Source organism: Gopherus flavomarginatus, chromosome 25 (assembly GCF_025201925.1).
Source record: "Gopherus flavomarginatus isolate rGopFla2 chromosome 25, rGopFla2.mat.asm, whole genome shotgun sequence".
NCBI classification, from domain to species: domain Eukaryota; kingdom Metazoa; phylum Chordata; order Testudines; family Testudinidae; genus Gopherus; species Gopherus flavomarginatus.
In genome coordinates, this window is record NC_066641.1 from 2,355,594 (window position 1) to 2,372,725 (window position 17,132).

The following is a 17,132-nucleotide window of genomic DNA, read 5'->3' on the forward strand; positions in this document are numbered from 1 at the left end:
TGTGCGGACAGAAACTTCTGCAGTTTTTGCCCGTCTGTTTGGTGGGACTCACCCGGGCACTTAAGACAGGCTGCGTGTGGGTGGCCTTTGGGCATCGGTTTTTGGGCAGACCCCACACGGTTTGAACTCCTGGGACAGAGGCATGGCCTGGCCCCAGGGAAGGGAAAGGAAAAAAAATGGGGAGAACCCCCAGTAACCATTATAACTTATCTGTCTAAACGACAACTATAAACAAACGTCTAAACTATTTACAAGACATTTTAAGCGAAAGCCACTGGGGGGATCACTCGCCAAGTGAGAGAGGGAACGTTCCAAGGACCGTCACTGGCGGTAGGAAGGAACTGGAGAGGCGGCAGGTCGGCAGGGCCCTGTATGCGGTGCCATGAAAGCGCGACTCCAGGGGGCTCCGCAGCTGACCCGACGGGTAGTGCTAGGGAAAAACCTTCCGGTGACTGTGCACACGGCGCGCACTGGATTGGAATCGATATGAGCAAGCGCTCGAAGAACAGGTGCATGCTGACAGCCTGCGGCTTTGAGCACCCTGTGCTGGAGAGTTGGGTTGTTCCGTGGATGCAGCTTCGGTTCCTGCAGCCGTGCTTTTCAGCGGTTACGTGGCAGCTCACCCCCTACATGCAGCTGGCATTGCATTCCAAGATGGCTGTCCTACAGCTTCCCCAGCAGGCTCTGGTAGCGGAGAATCTGGGCCCACGCCCGAGACCCCCTGTTCTCATTGCAGGAGCAGCTGGGAAACTGCAGCACCCACAGCCCCTCCCTGGGAAACAGCAGGGCTGGGGAGTGGGATGGCTCCATACAGCTGTGTGTGTGTGGGGGGGGTCACTTCTGTCCATCAAGATGTACCAGGCAGCTATTCTGTCAGAAGCACAGCTGGGGCAGAGCCCGACGACACCCTGCCAGAGTCAGCCATACATGGTGCTTTGGAAACGTCTTTGGGGGAGAAGTTTAAATCTCCTTATGGCTGAAGCAGCAGCAAACTATCTCAGCAGGCAGCAGAGGAGTGACCAGAATCCACAGGCCCCAGGTGATCGACAGGAGTTGGCCACCACTGGATTTCGAACAAACACTGAGGACGTCCTGCACAGATCCTATCTAAAGAGCATAAATAAAGCCCTGTGCTTTTCAACTGTCAACCATGCTGGGGCCCCACCCTCAATGGAAGTGACAACAGTCAAGCCCTGGAGGGTCTATAAAAAAGAAGAGTCTAAGGAATCATTAAACCCAGGGCCCAGTGAGAGACATGGTGAGTGGTTCCCTCCCTGCTCCCAGGCCACAAGGCCAGGCCCCTCCCAGACACCCCAGTTTCTCTCTTTGGCTAGTGATGGTAAGATCCAACCACTGTGTCTCCTGGCGGTGCCCTAGGACACTCTCACCATGGTGCATGCTGTGGGGCTGGCCATGAGACATCGTTCTAGGAAGTGAGGTTTCCAATGGGACGTAGAAGGCACAAAGCGAGCAGTGGCTGAGCCTGGAGGAGTCCTTGGCACGTGCTGATAATGCTCTAATGCAATCCCCCACTGAAATCCAGCCAGCAAGCCCCACCCGATCGTCCTACCCTCAAGTGGAGGATCATTTCCTGTTCCATCCCATCAGTCATGCACTGGCTCAGTTCTCCTGCCAGCCGACGTTTGATGCGAAGCACCCTTCAGCGTCCCATCGGGCAGCGCTGCGTTGCATTTTCCCCAGTGGCAGAATGGGGCTGGATACTCATATTCCACCCCAATGGGGTTCTAGCGAGCACGAACCGCACTGCCCTCGGCTCTGCACACCAGGAATCCAGCTGTCTCCACACACAAACCTTCCGGATGGTCTGCACTGGGCTACGCAAGATCTTCAGCCCCATCCAGTCTGTCCAGTAGCCGATTCAGTGGGATAGCTCAAACTCAGTGTCCTCCTGCATCGGGTGCTCCGGCTGCTAGCTGTGCCGACGCGGGGTTAAGATACGTGCATGTGACACAGGACGAGCGGCCGTTCTGCTCTGATCAGGTTGGCACAATTCCCACACTCACCTCCCCGGGATCACATGCAGAAGGATCGCAGGCCACAAGGTTCTGGGCGTAGCCATTGGTTGGGTGGAGCTGCTGTTGCACCCCACCACCTGCTGCTGCCGTCCCAAGGCCCAGTGACGTCCAGGCCAACCAAAGCAAACACTCCCCGCCCTGCCTGGAGCAGGATGCAGGGGAAAAGGCTCACTGCAGCAGGGTTTTCCTGCCCTCCCGTATCCTGTCGCACCGAGTCAGCAGTGCAGGCCTTAGGAATATGCCCACCACACAGACCGGGGCAGGACCTTCCCATCAGAGCACATTTCTGGTCTTTCCTCTGGCTTGGTGAGCAGTCCGGGGCTCTCTCCCTGCCTTGCAGACTGGCCAGTGGGCGCCTTGGGCTTGAGGGTTTTCATACACACATTGGCCTGTACATCAGGAACCTGCTGAGGCCTTTGCTCCTGGTCAGTTTGTTTCTGTGGTAGTCCCATTGCACTGGCAGGGCATTGTACTGCCAGAGGGATGTGAAAAACCAATGGGTCACTAAGCCTCAAGACTTGCCCACTATGGGGTCGCTTCCACTAACTGCCGGACTGTGCACCAAGCTGGGCCAGAGATTTCCAAGCAACATTCTAGGAAGCGCCCTCCAAGGTCTGTGTAGATTTCCTTGTGGGAGCTTACACACTTCTCTCAATGTACAGGCAGAAACGCTTCCCCCAGCGAGGCTCGTCACACAGTTAGCAACAGCTTTTGCCAGCAGCAGCGGAGAAGGGGTGGCCTGGTCTTGGATTATGATTTCACGGCCTTACAGGACCACTGTGATCATCTAATCTGACCCCCTGTATGCACGAGCCCCAGGACTTCCCTGAACTCCTGGCTGAACTAAAGCAGAACCTCCACTCTCAAGATTAAATGAGTCCAGTAATGACAAATCCTCTCCCCCGCCCTTCACAGATTGTTCTCATGGTCCAGTCCCCTGCTGGGGCAGCGAGAGGACCATTACAAGAAGACAATGTGAACCTGGTGAAGGAGGGGCTCTGGGGTGGTTTCCCAGGATAAAAATCTAGGAGAAGGGATGCTCTTACACAGACAACGGGGGGAACAGTCATTTGGGATGTTCCGATCATTGCACAGGCCACTTTAGAAACTAGAACATAAGAACGGCCACACTGGGTCAGACCAAAGGTCCATCTAGCCCAGTATCCTGTCTGCCGACAGCGGCCAATGCCAGGTGCCCCAGAGGGAATGAACAAAACAGGGAATCAGCAAGTGATCCATCCCGTCACCCATTCCAGCTTCTGGCAAACAGAGGTTAGGGACACCATCCCTGCCCATCCTGGCTAATAGCCATTGATGGACCCATCCTCCATGAACTTCTCTAGTTCTTTTTTGAACCCTGTTATAGTCTTGGCCTTCACAGCATCCTCTAGCAAGGAGTTCCACAGGTTGACTGCGCGTTGTGTGAAAAAATACTTCCTTTTGTTTGTTTTAAATTTGCTGCCTATTACTTTCATTTGGTGACCCTGGTTCTTGTGTTATGAGAAGGAGTAAATAACATGTCCTTATTTGCTTTCTTCACACCAGTCATGATTTTATAGACCTCTATCATATCCCCCTTAGTTGTCTCTTTTCCAAGCTGAAAAGTCCCAGTCTTATTAATCTCTCCTCATACAGCAGCCGTTCCATACCCCAATCGTTTTTGTTGCCTTTTCTGAACCTTTCCCAATTCCAATATATCTTTTTTTTGAGATGGGGTGACCACGTCTGCACACAGTATTCAAGATGTGGGTGTACCACGGATTTAAAGAGACATGAAACAAAAGGCATGAAGAAAAAAGCTTGGAAGGGACTGTCATGCTTCAGAGCCCCCGAAAGGTGCAACAATAGGTAACCCCAGAACCGCCAAGATAGCCAAGGTGCACTAGACCCCTGCCTTTCCCAGAGCGATGGGGGTTGGAGAACGGATTCTGGCCTGGCCGGCATGGTTCCTGCAGCTACGTGGCATGGGCTGCCGGGGGCAGAGAGGAGTTTGGGTGACTCAGTGCTGTGGTTACGGATTTGCACCATCGAGAGTCCGAACACCAGGTTCCTTGGGGCGCTTCATGAACAGCTGCTTCTCCAGAGCATAGCAAGGGTCGGTTCAGCTCATCGAACCCAGCAGGGAGAGGCCATATCTCAAAGGTGCGGGGGAGGCTGAAGCCCCAGGTCTGCCTTGATCAGACCCAGATAGCCCTTAGTTGTGAATAGTGATTTCCTTCTTGGCAGGCTGGCAGGGCAATCCAGGGACCAAGCAGGGGCTAGGCTGGGAAGAAGCACCATTGGGGCTAGCCGGAAGAGCGGTCTCATGGCAGCTCCTCTCAATGGTTGGGCCTTCCAGCAGGAAGTGACTTCTCCAGCCCTTGGCTTTTGTCACCCGCAGGGTCCAGGACACAGATGGACGCCCATCCTGCCGCATCACATTGTTAATGAATCTAGAGGTCAGGAAAATGAGGGGAGAACCCCAGAGAAAGCCAGGCAACTCCTCCAACAAGCCTCGGTCCTGGGCCCTCCAGTCAAGCCAGAGCATCACCCTCCACCCTGCCCCACTGTTCTTGGCCCAATCTCTAGCATGCACGTGCCGATCAGCCGGTTCCTTGGTGGTGATGAAGCCACCAAACTCATCCACGCTTGTGACCCATGCTGGGATTTGAACCCGGACCTGCAGAGGCCACGGCAGCAAGCAGCTGTCCCATTTTAGATCCAGCTTTTTGCTGAGAAAAGGCTACATGCAGAGCTGGGGAAGTGGTCATCTGGGTCAGTCTGCAAGAGGAAAGATTTAAAATATATATAATATATACTTTTATTATTCACCCGTTAACTCCAGTATTTGCCAATCATGAGCTAGTCTGCAGCAGTTACATTCCCTTGATCACGTCTGTACGAGGATGCAATTAATTGAAACAAAGGAGACCAATGCCGCCGCCCAGGTGTTGCAGCTGGCATCCTGTGACAATCATTAAAATCAGGTGATGGTTCAGTAACAGCTCCTCTGCGGGAGGGTCTTGCTTCCACGGAAATCCCAACAGCCAGTGGCAACTTTCGCTTCCTGGCCCAACTTCTTAGAGACGTCACCGCTCCCCTCTGGGGATTGGTTACTGCAACACCAGTCCAACCTGAGAGAGCCAATGGGAAACAGGTTAGGAAGTGTTAACGTGACAGATCTTCTCTGCTTCAGACCCCAACTCTGGACACCTGGCACCTGTTCTCCAGCGCTCCTCATGGCTGCCGGAACGCAGCAGCAATCTGAGCCGCACGTGGGAGTCCAGCTGTGGCCTCAAACAGGCCAACAATGTGTCACAGCCCCAAGGGAACCCATGGCAAAGGCCTGAAGGTGTTGGAGAAAGAGTGCCCCCTGCTCACAGTGGTGGTCCCGTGCTAAGAGTATAGGGCTAGCAGTCAAGACCCATGGGGCCTAGCTCCTGCTCTGTGTGCCTTGGGGCAGACGGGGGTGATACGGACTGCCCCACTGTGCACTGGAGAGGTCCCTGCCAGTGCAAGATTCGGGCATTTGGGGGTGATTTGTATTTATGGTCAGGTTTTTCCATGGCTAAGTTAGTGCCTTTTAGTTTAGAAGCCAGTTTTCTGCACAGGGATCCTCCCTTTCGAAGGAGCCAGCCATTCTCAGGGGTTCCCTGGTGCCAGCTGTTGTGTGATGGGTCATTTCTGGTTTGAGAAGTGCTCAGATTTGCTGATGGGAGGTGCTGGGGAAGGGCCAGCGCTGCCCAGGAGCAGCCCCAGTGCACAGCTGGCCTCAGGCCCCATAGGTTTGTACTCAGCACCTTCCTGGGTAACAGCAGCAGCACAGTTCCCCCAGTGCCACCTGTTCCAAGCGGTGCACTCAGTGATCGATTAGCGACCGACTGGCTGCTCTGGAACGGCTAATTCTCAGCATGTGAGAAAAGCCTGGTCTGGTTCTAACTACGTGCCGGGGCACTGCCCCCAGGTAACTGCCGTGGAATTCACGGCTGCAAGGGGCACCATGGCCAGATTAGGTTAGAATCCCAACCGCCAGAGCCATTTTCTCTCACTGCCACAAGCAGCAATGCAAAACGTGGCCAGGTGCGTTCTGTGAACCTGCAACAGAGACTGGCCACTGCCAAAGACGGCAGCAGACACTCCAGTGCTTTGGATCAGCGTGGCAGGTCCTGTTACTCCAGCCAGCCCTGTGTCCCTTACACAGGCATTGTCCAGCGGGCACCACGAGATCAGGCAAGTGGCAAAACAGCCGAGTGACTGGTTTTAAAGACCTGAGAAAAGGCTGATGGGCAGCACTCACAGGTCCAGTGTGTCTGTGGATCCTGCCCATTCCCGCACGCAGCCCTGCACAGGACAAACCTTCTGCCAGATGCTGCCTCGTTCCTAAGCACCTGCAGAGGAAGGCTCCTGAAGGCTAGGCAGGGGCTTAGCCCTCGCACTCACGGAGCGCTCTGCATCTGTAAAGCACTTTCCAACACCAACTCTCACCAGCCCTGTGTCCTAGCTCCATTTTACAGATGGGCAGAGCACCGCTGCCCTGCCTCGGTTTCCCTATGGTGACAGAGGAGTCAGTAGCCAAACCATTAAGGCTCAGGGGCTCCTACCTCAGTCTGTGCTCCAAGGGACAGAAAGGTGGCTTTGCTAAGACACAGGTGGTGTAGCCAGCCACTGCCAGGGTCTGGTGGAGGCTGCCAGACGGATGGCTATTAAAGAGCCTTTGGGCGAGGGCTTCTAGTTGCCTGGCCCCTGGTAGCAGGGCAGTGACTCAGCCCAAGGAAACCCTCCCACACAGGCAAAGAGCAAAGCCTGTGGTATGTCCAGGCGCTAATTCCCAGCGGCACACAGGCTACAGGAACCGGCTGGACTGGCCTCAGGAAGACGTCCCTGGTATTCCCTTTGACAAGCACATGACAAGCTGCTCTGCTGAAGCGTCGCACGTCGGCTGTTGCCAGCTCAGTGGCTGGTGCTCTGACTCAGCAGCGCACTGGCGAGAGATCCTTGAAGAAGCCATTCCAGCGACCAAACGAGAAAAGCCACTGCACAGCCCCCCAGCCAGCCCTGTGCTGAGCGAGGCACTTACCTTCTCTGCCCCCATGCTGGGGCATTTCCAATTGTAAAGATAATACTGCAGATTCCCGTCCCCGATCCCAAACTTCAGCTTCTCCAGGAAGGTTTTGTTTTCCATGAGATCCAGTGCATTGAACACATCAAACCCCTTCTGCACGGGACAGGGGAGAGAGAGAGAGGACATCAGCAAATCTTCCCCTGGGCCAGCTTCCCCAGCAGTGCAGTGCTTCTCCGCCCCCAGGCACTGCCCTCCCCGAAAGCCTCCCACAACCTGCCCCGTGACCTTTAGCTGATCGCCCCAATGGAGAGGCCCTGGATTGACCACCCCTCTCTAGTGGATGGGGGCCACTGAGAGGAACTGCTCAGCTGCTGCCCCTGCTATAAACCCAGGGGTTCTGGCTCCGTGGCTGTCAGGCCAGGGTCGCTCTGGGAGACCAGGATGGGCAAAGCACACGCTCCTCACAGCCACAAAACGAGGTTTCATCATTCACGCTTTCTTTTACAGGTGGGTGGGGCCCACGTCTGAGGTCGCCCCAGATCTCAAGGGCCCACCTGCACCATGCAGCTGGTGAGGAGGCGGTTACAGTCACAGGTCTCAGGCCTCTGCCGAGCCCTGGTGCTCTCGGGGCAAAGGGGCTCCACGCCTGCTCACCGACTTGGCGAGGATGAGGGCGTCGCTCATGAGGTCGAGGAGGGGAGTCTTGGTGTGAACGTTGTAGAAGGAGTACGCGGCTTTCAGGCTCTTGTGAGTAGGGTGGTTCATGATGGTGGAGGGCAGCGTGTAGAAGCTCAGGAAGTCTGTCACCTCGCCGGTGGGGCTCTGAAAGCAAATGGCAGCAGCGTAGGTATGGCCTGAGCCAGGCCGAGACAGGACAGAGCAACAAGCAAGAACCATCTGAGGCCGTTCGGGAGCTAACGGGGCCAGGCCACAAGCTGGCTACCTTGCCCGCAGGCTGGGCACAGGGCAAGGCCAGTGCCTCAGGGCAGCGCTGAGGCTGGTGCCAAGGCAGCACGGCGACACTTGCAATAATCCAGCCTCTACTGCACCTTGAGGCCTGTCCTGTGGAGCCCAGCGCAGGCACTGCCGTCCCCACCCCTCTTCCAAAGCACGTGGGAGCCATCCCCTCCCACGGCTCTGGGTCAGCGACCCCCATCTGAGCCGGGGAGGAGGCTACCGACACTCAGCAGGCTGAGAACCAGCTGAGCCTTCCAAAGTGAGTGGGGCCCAGGTGACGTTTTCTCTCAGCCCTGCCGGCTCACCTCCACCACGAAGGTGTCAATGATATTCTCCTGAGGGAAGAACCAGTGCTCCACCTCCTCACGACTCATGACTGGGGTCAGGTGGAACTGCTTCAGGTACTCGGTCAGAAGCTTGTGCACGGCAGCAATGTCTCTGTGCTCCATTGCCCGCAGGCTGGACGTCTTCGGAGTCTGAAGAGAGGGAGAGAAACTGTCCGTGCCGACTCGAGAGCATCTTGGCTCGAGCAGATTTTTTCAGTACCAAAGGGCCAGGATTGCTAATGATGATTAACGAAGAGGGGCCCTCCCACAGCAGCTGGCTACAGGGCATTCCCACACTGCTCTTTTCTGTTTAGGTCCCCCACACCTCGGCCCATCCTCAGATGCCTGCCCACCTGACTTCCTTTAACCGACGCCCTGCAGAAAGCTGCCAAGACCACCTGCACAGGGGTCCCAGAATCCCATGCTTGGGGGTCTGCCACATGCAAAGAGGCTTCCAGCCACCCATGACCTACAATAACGCGTGGTGTAGTCAGAGCTGCAGAGTCATGCCAGGCTTGCAGCCATGGTGCCCCTGCTCTGGTCTCATGTCCCACACACGCTGAGTGGACCAGGCTGGGCAACAGACGGCTAAGAAATACATAGGTGCTGCAGGAAATGGGGCTGGTGACCCAGTAAGTGGCAGCTTCCCTAGCTTGGCACTGAGCCTACACCCTACCATGGTGCCCAAGTGCACCAGAGGTGCCAGCTTTGGGATAAGAGGCAAAATCAAGGCCCTGCCCTCACTTGTCACAGTGGCACAATTGAGCCCAGGGGCCAAGGAGGGAGATGCCAGGGTGCAGCTCATTTATGAGTTTACCAAGTGCTCTGGGATCCCCTCCAAGGAAGCAGCAGCTCCTTGCGCTGCTCTAAGTGACTTCCAGAGCATTGTGCTCCGTTTATACGTCCAAAGGTGGGTTCTCTGAACGGTGGGGGCCGCATGCTCAGCCTGTGAGCTGACAAATCGAGTTGCATCCAGCGCACAATGGAATTCGCTGCGCCTGGCCTGGCCAGCCCAGAGCAGGAGGTCTGGGTTGTGCTGGTGTTTCTTTCCAGTCTGAGCCGATTCCTGCCCCATGGAGCAGCAATGTCTAGCCAGACCCAGGGCTGCTTTTCAGTTTCTGTTGCATATAAGTGATTGGTTGCTATGGCAACAGGCATCCTAAATACTCCTTAAAGAAGGATGAACACTCTTTAGTCAGCAGCTGCTTAGGCATGAGGCAGGCCGGCTGCAAGCTCCCCACGAGCTGGGCTGGCTCTGGAGTAGGAAGCAGCAAAGCCAGGCAGGCACTGCCGTTTTCCTGGCTGTCACTGCACTCGGGCAGTGGCCACCCCAGCACACTGCAGGGGATTACTACACAGGTTGGCTCAGCCTCTTATTGTTAAAGCAAATCCCTCTGCAATCGCTGCCAAGCCCGGGTGCCCGGCTTCCCCAACGGGCAGGGGTCTGCGTTCGCGAGAACTCCTGGCCCACACGTTCCAAGAGAAGCGCAGGGACTAAGGCAGCATGAGTTTCGTGCTAGGCAGCTAGCGGTGGCTGTCCGGGAGCTGTCTGCTACACTGACCGCACCAGGGAGGAACTCGGAACCCGCTTGGATGTGTGAGCCTCAGCAATTCACCTCCCTCCACGGCCAGCTCAGGAGCGAGCCGTTTGCGCTCTGCAGGTAACCGAGAGAGGCAGCAGCTACTACATTCCCACGCACACACCTCCGACAGCCGGTAGAGCTTCATGGTGCGTTGCATAGTCATGTTCCTGCTCAGGTGGGAAAACTTGACTTCAATCAGTTTCCGAGGATTCAGGGACCGATGCCAGTATCTGCAGAAACACAAGTCTCGGTCACACGGGCAGGACGCTTGCCACGGAGGAGAAGGCTGGAAAGAGCAGGTGAATCTTTGAAGTGCCAGAAGGGGGCAAAGCAAGAGCACAAGACACCAGGCTAATTAGCAGGGCAGAAATCTCTCCATCACATCGGTCTCTGTCTTCAAACCCTCCACAGCCCGGCCCCACCCCATCCCATCTATCATCCCATTCGCTGCTGTCAGCACTTGCCTCTCTCTGATTGGCCCAGCACGCCAGCCTCCATTGCCCACTTGCCAAATTTTCAGACAAGTCCCTTTGCAATTCTCCCATGCTTGGGAGAGCTCCCTGTAAACATCCCCAAACTAGCTCAGCACCCACCTTCAACACCCTCCTTCGCTGTGATGGCTACAGAGACCTGATGACAGCTGGTGCGCGGAGACCACTGCCCGTCACGTGGGCCAATCCTGTCGCACTGTTTCCTTGGGCTCCCCTTTGGCTCTATCCACCTGCTGTCTCTTGTTTTAAACTTGGATTATAAAGTCTTTGGGGCAGGGACTGTCTGTTGTTCTGCATCTGTGCAGTGCCTAGACTCTGGAGCTGTGGTCCATGCCTCGGGCCTCTAGGGCTATGGTAACTTACACTCAGCGGCTCCCAGGGAGACAAGCTAGGGTAACGCATGCACGTGGTGGGGAAGTCCTCGATCCGCTGTTGCTTCATGGCCTTCAAAGAGCCAGTAGCTCCCCCTGAGGAGACCCAGAGCTGTCCGGCCGACTCCCTGAAGGACACTGCTAGGAGGAGGAACCGCCAGGATGTACCTGATCCGCTCGGCCCAGCGGGATCGTGGGTAAATCAGTGCTCTGCTAACAAGCCTTGGGAAGAGAGGTCTGTTAAGGGCCAAGTCTGCACTGCGTCTTGCAGCATCACTTACCTACAAGTTCCGACGGGTTTTGGCAACACCACCCCTGCAGTGTAAACAGCCTGAAAAATCCCTTCCAGGTGAACCCGCCGGGTGATCTCCCGGATCAGAACTGGGGCCACCCGTTTAGAGCGCAGCTTCTTGTGGACGCACAGAAAGTTTATCTCCACCATCTTCTTCTCTCTTGAGAGGACAGAGAACAAGCCCAGGGGAGAGTCACAGAGTTGTCTTGGCAGAGTTATGCCAATTCCCCAGGCTCAGAGCATGGCCTCACCTAGGGAGGGAGGGGGCAGCTGGGAGTCACCCCTCCCTGCTCTGCAGAAAGGAGACGGGACATCCCTAGCATAAGAAGCCAGGCCAGGGGAGTGGGAGGTTTCCCGACTTGCCCATTCCGGGTCATCACTTGTCACCAGTTAATTCCCAAAACCACTCCGTGCCCCACTCCTGGGCTGCATTCATCTATCTACACAATGAAGCAATTCGAGAGCAGAGCTGCCTGGCCTCTCGGATGGAAGCCCTCCGCTACCAGTGTTCGGTAAGTCACACTGGTTGGGTTTGTGCGGCTCACGCACTAAGGATCATCGCTGGTGCATCCTCGATGCTGCGTAAATAGCAACACACTGATGTAGGGAAGTCAGAGGGTCTCATTATCCATGGCCCCCACCCACGGATGCGGGATCCCAAGTTGCTTAGGCACTTTTGAGAACTTTCCTCTGAGCACAACAGGGACAACACAACAGTGTCCAAGGACCAACGTGCTCCAGAGAATTTCCACACGATGTCCCTTTCCTACAGCCAGAGCTGTGTGCTGGCCTCATTAAGAAGCACTAATGAAGCCAGGGCCTGAGGTTCTTGTATACGAGACTTCCTCTTACAAGAGCTGCCCACCTTAACTAACCCCCCTTTCCCTGCGAATCACAGGGACTCCTAGAGCCAGAGTGGTGCACGCCAGGCCCGCCCCCACAAGGATCAATGCAGCCGAGATGCCTCGGACCCAGCCCAGGAGCATTCGACCCCACAGTGGGGAAGAACGGAGATCGAGGCACTTACGAATCATAGATGTGGATCGTGGCTGGAATTGCACTGATGAATCCAACCAGCTTCTTGCTAGAGATGACTCGGACCCCACAGTGCCACTGGGGCAGCCAGCCAGGGGGACGCAAAGCCCTGGAGAATGGACGAGCCTTTTTTAGTCCTGGCACATTCCTGCACCAGAGGCCCCAGGGCACCTGTTTTTCTCTGCAACTGGCCCTGCCTCCCCACAGTGTACTGGCAGACTCTAGTGTGGGCACCAGGGACCAGTGTGGAGTGTGCAGCCCTGTCCCAGGACAGCACAGGCCCAAGGGTGGTGCTTCAGCCTTGGCCCAGAGAGCGGAGCCCAGCTAGATGAGGACAGGGAGTTCAGCCTCCATGGGCCAGGCAATCCTGGGACCTCCCACAGAACCTTCAGCCCCGGGGACAAAGCCCAGGTGCGTTTCTGGGACAGGGAGATGTTTCGCCCAGGGCCCTCAGCGAGATGTAGGTTTGCTTCACATGGGCCACCAAAGAGAAGTCTGGAGGTGGAGAGCAGAGAGCACGACTACCTGAGCTCTGTTTGAACCAGAGATTCCCTCCGTGCCATGGGCAACCCACACTCACCCTAGGAGAACAGAGTGAGCGTCTTGCCAGTGCTCAGTGATGGCCTAGCACCGTGTTCCCTGAGGGCCAGTGCTCCAAGCCCCACTGTTCTCAAGGAGAGCAGTGAGGCCAAACAGGAGCCCAGCGGAGAGTTCTCAGCCTGACTCACTTGCGAAGAGAATTAATATTTTACGGCTGTTTGTGTGAAGGGCGAGCCCCTGCTCTGAGCACAGCGACAGTGCCCCCAGACACCCCCACCACAGCACCCAGCGGCACATCAGAGCCCCTGCCATGGCACTGAGCCCCCCGGGCTGGGAGGGACAAACACCCTGGGGGGGACCAACCGCCGTCTCACAGCTGACTAGAAGTGAACTTGAGGAGAGCAGTGTCCCGATCCAGGGCAGGGAGACGACACAGGCATAGCAGCCAGGAGGCAGAGCTATTACTGTATGCAGCTGTCTGGGTTATCGCTGTGGACAGCTGTATGGGTATTGCACCGTACTGTGAACAGCTGTATGGGTTATCACGGTGCACAGCTGTACGGGTATCGCACCATATTGTGAACAGCTGTATGGGTATCACACCATACTGTGAACAGCTGTATGGGTTATCACTGTGCACAGTTGTATGGGTATCGCACCATACTGTGAACAGCTGTATGGGTATTGCACCGTACTGTGACCAGTTGTATGGGTTATCACGGTGCACAGCTGCATGGGTATCGCACCGTACTGTGACCAGCTGTATGGGTTATCACTGTGCACAGCTGTATGGGTATCGCACTGTACTGTGAACAGCTGTATGGGTTATCATGGTGCACAGCTGTATGGGTTATCACACTGTCCTGTGACCAGCTGTCTGGGTTATTGCTGTGCACAGCTGTTCGGGTTATCACACTGTACTGTGCACAGCTGTATGGGATATCACGGTGCACAGCTGTATGGGATATCACACTAGACTGTACACAGCTGTATGGTGCACAGCTGTATGGTTATCATGGTGCACAGCTGTACAGGATATCACACTGGACTATGCACAGCTGTATGGGTTATCACGGTGCACAGTTGTATGGGATATCACACTGGACTGTACACACCTGTACAGGTTATCACACTGTACTGTACTCAGCTGTACAGGTTATTGCTGTGCACAGCTGTATGAGTTATCACACTGTACCATACACAGCTGTAGGATTATCGCTATGCACAGCTGTACGAGTTATCACACTGTACTGTACACAGCTGTAGGATTATCACACTGTACAGTACACAACTGCAGGATTACAGCTGTATGGGTTATCAATCACACTACACTGTACACAGCTGTACAGGTTATCACACTGTACTGTACTCAGCTACAGGGTTACAGCTGTACAGGTTTTCACACTGTACAGTACACAGTTGCAGGGTTACAGCTGTATGGGTTATCAATCACACTGTACTGTACATAGCTATATGGGTTATCGCTGTGCACAGCTACTGTGATACATCACTTGTAAAACACTAGGGGTTCTTCACAACCATGGGAATGGTATATAGGTTAATTAGCATTAATTAACTAATTAATCAATTGCACATATAAAGCACCTTTTACCCCAGGATTTCGAACTACTTCACAACCTGGCAGCCCTCCGCTGTGGAGTTCATTGGTGTTCTTGCTGTTTTCTGGAGTGGAACAAGAGCTTAGCCCAAAGACTCAGGTTTAAAGCCCTACTGGCTATGGCCCAAGAGACCCCACCATGCCACCAGCCTACAGTAACCAGCAGACTGGGGGCTGGCTGCAGGAATCCCCGGGTGAGGTTCTCTGGCCTGTGCTACGCAGGGGTTGGACTGAATGCTCATGATAGTCCCTTATGGCCTTGAACTCTAAGAATCACTGAATGAGTGGCTTCCTCCCCAGGCTACTCAGTGAGCAAGAGCTTATGAATGCTGGGTGGCTTCCATGGGTTATTTCTATCACACTGGCCCAGTCGCAGGTCCTTTAACTGCCCTCTTAGCAAGAGCTAGTCCCTGGCCTGAGGAGCACAGACACCAGGCAATTGTTCAGGTGAAGGAGCTTGTGCTGCCTACAAGGAGCAGGAGGCCAAGGCAGGTACATCTGGGAGAGGAGGGGGGACCATTCCAAGTGTTCCCATGCAGCATGAAAAAGGGATACAGATTCTAGAAAGAGCAGCAGAGATACAGGGCTCCGTGCAAGCCGTCTGCAGGACCGGCAAGGGGACATCAACAGTCTGAAGTAGATGCAATAAGTGACTGGAAGAGGGTGAAGGAACCGGGGTCCTGGAGGAGGCGGGTAACGTGACTGCAGTGCTGAACAAGGAGATAAGCACGCGGCAAACACAACCACAGCAAACGACAGACATGGCCAGCCCCAGCCCACGAGGAAGGGCCCGTGACTTCAGCTGCTGTGGGCAGGGTGGACAATACAGTTCTGTCTAATCACTCTTCGTTAATTCACAGCAAGGCCTTTCCTTTGCCTGGCTGTGCTACACAGCATGCAAGCGTTATCACGGGGGTCGGCAACCTTTCAGAAGTGATGTGCCCCCGTGTTCATTTATTCACTCTAATTTAAGGTTTCACATGCCAGTAATACATTTTAATGTTTTTAGAAGGTCTCTTTCTATAAGTCTATAATATATAACTAAACTATTGTTCTATGTAAAGTAAATAAGGATTTTAAAATGTTTAAGAAGCTTCCTTTAGAATTAAATTAAAATGCAGAGCCCCCAGGACCGTGGCCAGGACCCGAGCAGTGTGAGTGCCACTGACAATCCGCTCGTGTGCCGCCTTCGACACGTGTGCCATAGGTTGCCTACCCCTGCGTTATTGGGTAGGGAATGGGTTAGAGTAACCGTCATTCACAGGTGACCAAGACGTACAATGCTGAAGGCACCACTGGTATCTTGCCAGGCCAGAACGTGACCGTGCATACCATTCCCTATCAGAAGAGACTGCACAGAGCCTGGGGATTTGTTGGAACTTCTGAGAAGAGGAACCTGGTGTGCCATGACACTCCATATTCTTTATAGAAATACTGTTATGGTAGGAATATGGCCTAAGATTATTTTATGCAGATGGGTCTTGTAAGAGATCATTGGAAAGGTTATCATTTACTGAATGTGATTATCCAAGTTGTATCCAGGTATCATTTCTGTATCTGAAGTTAGCAATATTGACTAGGTAACAATTACAACTGTGTGCGTACTTGGGGAACGCCTACCGGACAGTAAGCAATCGTCTTGGACAAGCCATTAAGGAGAACAATAGAACTTTGATGCTAATCTCACTCCTTCCTGAGAAGTTTACTGGAATGCTGCATTGACACTACAAGGTCAGGTGATGATATCACCTGATGCAAGATACCACCTTGGTACTTTTCCACTGGAAACAAAGGCTTCCTGCCTTATGTAAATTCTATTTATGGCTGGGAGGCAAGGCCATCAGCACTCTTGGGTAGGAAGGGAGAGTGCTGATGGTCTTGGCAAGAAGTGAGACTGCTAAAAGTACTGACCAGACAGAAGAACTAAGCAAGGCAAGGCCTGGGCTGAGTCCAGACTGAGATACAGGGATCTACACTGGAAAGAGAAATAACTGGAAATCTAATCTACAGAAACTCTGCATCCTGCCCAAGTCAACATTTAGGGTGAGAAATTACATTTTGTAATTTCGGTCATTACACTAATTGAATCTATTTCATGTTAAAGCATCCTCACACCTTCATGTCAACTGTCTGAAATGGGCCACCTTGATTATCACTTCAAAAGTTTTTCTCCTCTGCTGCTAATAGCTTCTCTTAATTAATTAGCCTCTTACAGTTGGTATGGCTACTTCCACCTTTTCATGTTCTCTGTATGTATAAATATCTTCTTACGGTATGTTCCAATCTATGCATCCAATGAAGTGGGCTGTAGCCCACGAAAGCTTATGCTCAAATAAATGTGTGAGTCTCTAAAGTGCCACAAGTCCTCCTGTGTATTTTGTAACCTGTTTCTTTAGTGAATCACACTTAGTTGGTGTGTTTTGTTTTATTTGCTTAGTAACCTGCTGTGTTCTGTTTGCTGTCTCTTATAATCACTTCAAATTTACCTCTTATAGTTAATAAACTTTTTTCTTGTTTATAACATAACCCAGTTTCTGCAATTTATAACGGGGAGGGGGTTATCTGTCTCTCTCTTTCCACATTGAGGGAGAGGGTGAATTTTTATGAGCTCGCGCTGTGCAGATCTTTCTATACAGGGCAAGACAATATTATCTTGGGTTTACTTTCCAGAGGGAAGCTGCACTTGAGTGCTGGGCCATTTCCGAGCTGAACCTTCCCACAGAGAGCGGTTTGCAGCCTCTGTGTGATTCTGCAGCTGGTGCTCCCTACCTGTGGGTGTGCTGCCAGAGGCCGGAGAGCCTGAACTCAGCAAAACAGGAGAGGGGGCCCAGACTAGTGGAGC

The 17,132-nt window shown here is 53.9% G+C and overlaps 3 protein-coding genes across 5 annotated transcripts in view; 1 reads left to right on the plus strand and 2 right to left on the minus strand.

Moving 5' to 3' along the window:
• The window catches only part of DCAKD (dephospho-CoA kinase domain containing), a 153,890-nt gene that overhangs the window by 91,921 nt on the left and 44,837 nt on the right, over positions 1–17,132 (plus strand). The window lies entirely within an intron of this gene.
• ADAM11 (ADAM metallopeptidase domain 11) overlaps positions 1–17,132 on the minus strand; it is a 672,244-nt gene that overhangs the window by 55,879 nt on the left and 599,233 nt on the right. The window lies entirely within an intron of this gene.
• Positions 4,823–17,132, minus strand: part of NMT1 (N-myristoyltransferase 1) — a 35,489-nt gene continuing 23,179 nt past the window's right edge. For both annotated transcript variants that reach the window (XM_050934958.1, XM_050934960.1), the window contains exons 6-12: positions 12,125–12,241; positions 11,087–11,257; positions 10,065–10,173; positions 8,340–8,510; positions 7,732–7,899; positions 7,093–7,230; positions 4,823–5,149 (exon numbers count right to left, since the gene is read on the minus strand). In XM_050934958.1, coding sequence (XP_050790915.1) covers positions 5,129–5,149; positions 7,093–7,230; positions 7,732–7,899; positions 8,340–8,510; positions 10,065–10,173; positions 11,087–11,257; positions 12,125–12,241 — 895 coding nt within the window. In that variant the 3' untranslated portion in view covers positions 4,823–5,128. The remainder of the gene's footprint in view (positions 5,150–7,092; positions 7,231–7,731; positions 7,900–8,339; positions 8,511–10,064; positions 10,174–11,086; positions 11,258–12,124; positions 12,242–17,132) is intronic.